At 37.1% G+C, this 3,190-nt stretch overlaps 1 gene segment (V, D, J or C); it reads left to right on the top strand.

Annotated features, from left to right (window-relative positions):
• The first annotated feature begins 2,417 nt into the window (after positions 1-2,417).
• Positions 2,418-2,966, top strand: LOC114456128 (immunoglobulin kappa variable 1-33-like). The segment is given in 2 exon segments: positions 2,418-2,463; positions 2,543-2,966. Coding segments are annotated over 2 exon segments (414 nt in total).
• The last annotated feature ends 224 nt before the right edge of the window (positions 2,967-3,190 follow it).

Below are 3,190 nucleotides of genomic sequence, written 5' to 3' on the forward strand. Positions count from 1 at the left end.
ACACAAATATGTTTGCAAAACCAAATTTTAGAACTAGCATAAATAACTTGGACTCAAACTTGAGATTGAAAATGTTGAACGTCTAGTGTGGACCTTATATGTTGACCTATAAAACAAAAACAAATCAATTAATCAAATGAAACATAACCAACTGATTTCCTAAAAACATCAAATTACCTTTAAGTTCATTCCAACTTCTGATATATGTTTTATGTTACATAGTAGCATTGTTGCTCAACCTTTTATCCATGATGCAGATTGTTTTCCATGTTTCACCCACCATCCCAACATCATGTGATTTAACAGGTGACTGATCAGATTGTATTGATCAATGAGTGTAAAGTGTCTCATACAGTGTGTGGTGCTCTTGTGGATCCACCTGCAGCATGAAATGCAACATAGGTTTTATTCACAGTGAACATTTGTGCTTTGATCACCCTGTAGCTGGCCACCTTTGATGAGAATGTCTAGTGTGTAAAAGGCCAAAATACCTCCTGATCTAAAGGAACACTACTGATGATGTGTCCCAAATTTACATCCTTCCCAAATCAGAGACAAAGCTCCCACGTCAATCTTAAATGGTAAACCTCATGTGACTACCATCTTTTTGTACAAAGGACGATTTAACATCACGTCCTGTGTTTAATGGTTATACTTCACCACTGCTGCTTTTATCACAGTGGGGGCCAGAAAAAATGTGATTGTCTGATCTGATGACAATATGTTGTATATATTCCTGTAATTTCTGTGTAATTTTTTGTCTATTGGTATGTTTTTCTCTAATTTTATATATGTTCTGCAGTCATTTTGTGTTTGTATGTTGTGCTTTTGGGATTTTTTTGTTATGCTTTTGTGAATTTTTCTTATTTTGTGTATTTTTTATTTTTTATTTTACTTTAGAAGCAACACAAAATGAGGCCGAGGGCTGCAAGTGACCCCAAGGCTGCCATATTGCATATGTGCTTTATACAATCTCAGCAGATCTGTGCACCAGTACGTTTTATTTACAAAACTCTGCTTTAACTTTGTTTATCTCACATGACCCTCAGAACTGAACCTGCTGCTAAGGTTCCTCCTTTATAGTTACATGTTTTCCTGCTCCACATGGTGGCAGTGTGTCTACAGCTAAAAACCAAAGTGAAGGCAGAGAATGCCACTATATTATATATGATATGATACCACCCACTTTATCACTGCAGAATGTGTGAGCTCACATTTAGATGCAACTAAATGAATGGAAGCAAAGAAACAACAAGGATGTTCTTCATGTTCACCTTCAATCAAAACTTGATGATCACCATTTTTTGCATATTAGTACATTTTGAAGTTCTTCATGGTAAGTCGACCAAAACTCACCTGTTAAGTTTGAAAAGATATCAGTAAATCCATATATGTTATTACTTTATTCACAGGTTCCTCACTAAGTGATCAGATACACCAGACTCCTCCTGACCTGTTCAGAAAACAAAACCAAACTGCTGAAATCCACTGTTCACACACTATTGATAACTATCATCAAATCCTCTGGTACAAGCAGAGTGTGGATGGGAGCTTTCAGCTCCTCGGTTACATGTGGACAAACTCTGCAAATCCAGAACCTGGAATGGCTGTAAAGATGAAGGGGGGTGCATCCAAAGGCCAGATCTGCACTTTGATATTGGAAGAACTCCACCTGAGCAGCAGTGCAGTGTATTACTGTGCCTGTAGTTACCACAGTGTGACATGCCACTGCTCCACAGCACAAAAACCAGTATTCCTCCCATCAACCCCTGCAGGTGTCGGCCTATCTATTACTTGGATAATTTAACTATCTTGTTTTTCACCTTTTTCTTGGTTTCAGCCTTCCCCCTTGTTTCAGTCTGACTGAAATAAAATGAAACCAAGACTGAAAATGTATTATTCTGAATGTCACAGTGAATCTAAACCCCCAAGTTTTAGGTCACTTGTTTCCCTTTTTCTTCCATTTAATTTAGACAATTTTTATGACATCTATTCATCAAAATATAGTTTTGTGTTTACTTGGTTAAAAAAAAAAAAAAAAATATATATATATATATCACGAGTATTTTTTATTTAAGTAGCTATTTTGTTAGAGTTTTTGTTTTTTCTAAAAATAAAAACAAAGATATTCATCTTCTTGTGCAAATATATTTAAAATAACAATGGAGCGCCACCTAAAATCCTACCTAGGGCGACAAATTGTTGAGGACTGACACTGATTTTCAGCAGTAAATGATATGGGCGTGTATATCACCAGTAAAATACTTTGAGGTTGTTTCACTTTTCTATCATTCCAGTAGATGTCACTAGTGAGTGGTAAATAATTCTCATTGTTGGCTTCCATGTCACTAAGAGGTTGGACGATCACAGGATATAAACTAGTTTACTGGTGTGAACCAGTGTCTTGTATTAGAGGGCAGAGGATGAACATGTTACTATTAACCATCATATCTTGGCTCACTGGTATCCACTTTCACCTTTTAGAAATGTCAGAGTGATATCTACATGTACTGCTGCTCACTCACTTTCTCTTCTCCTATAGGTGTGAGTCTGAGCGTCAAAGTAGACCAAACACCTGTAGAAGCTTTCAGAAAACCTGGAGACAAAGTCCAGCTGGTCTGCAGCCATGGAGAGACTAACTATAGGTACATGGAGTGGTATCAACAATCCCACAGAGAACCAGGATTGAAGCGCATAGGGCATGTGAAATATAATGACAAGGAGTATGAAGAAGGATTCCAAAAGGATTTTATCTTCACTGGAGATCTGAGTGGAGATAAAGCTAAAAATATAACTCTGACCATCTCCAACCTGAAGACATCTGAGCACAGTGCAGTGTACTACTGTGCTGCTAGCTATGCACAATGGCAACAAATGCCCTCAGCCTCATACAATAACCTCCACCCATCAGTTTAATAGGAACAGTGTCTCCTGATTAGAGATGCATGAACTATGTGAGAAATACATGTACAATCCAATCTGCTTATTGATATGATATACAGTATATAGACTACCATTGATTTGGTAGCCTATAGAAAGAATGATTAACATGCCCCTCCTACCTCATGTTTTTAGCAGTACAAACAGTTTTGATTAAACTGAGAGATTGATTCTTGTAATATCCATCAATTCCCACCAAATTAAGTGCATGTCTGTGTCATATTTTGTCAAGGTTACACTGCGTTTCTTA

The sequence above is a fragment of the Gouania willdenowi genome, chromosome 22 (genome assembly GCF_900634775.1).
Source record: "Gouania willdenowi chromosome 22, fGouWil2.1, whole genome shotgun sequence".
Classification (NCBI taxonomy): Eukaryota; Metazoa; Chordata; class Actinopteri; order Blenniiformes; family Gobiesocidae; genus Gouania; species Gouania willdenowi.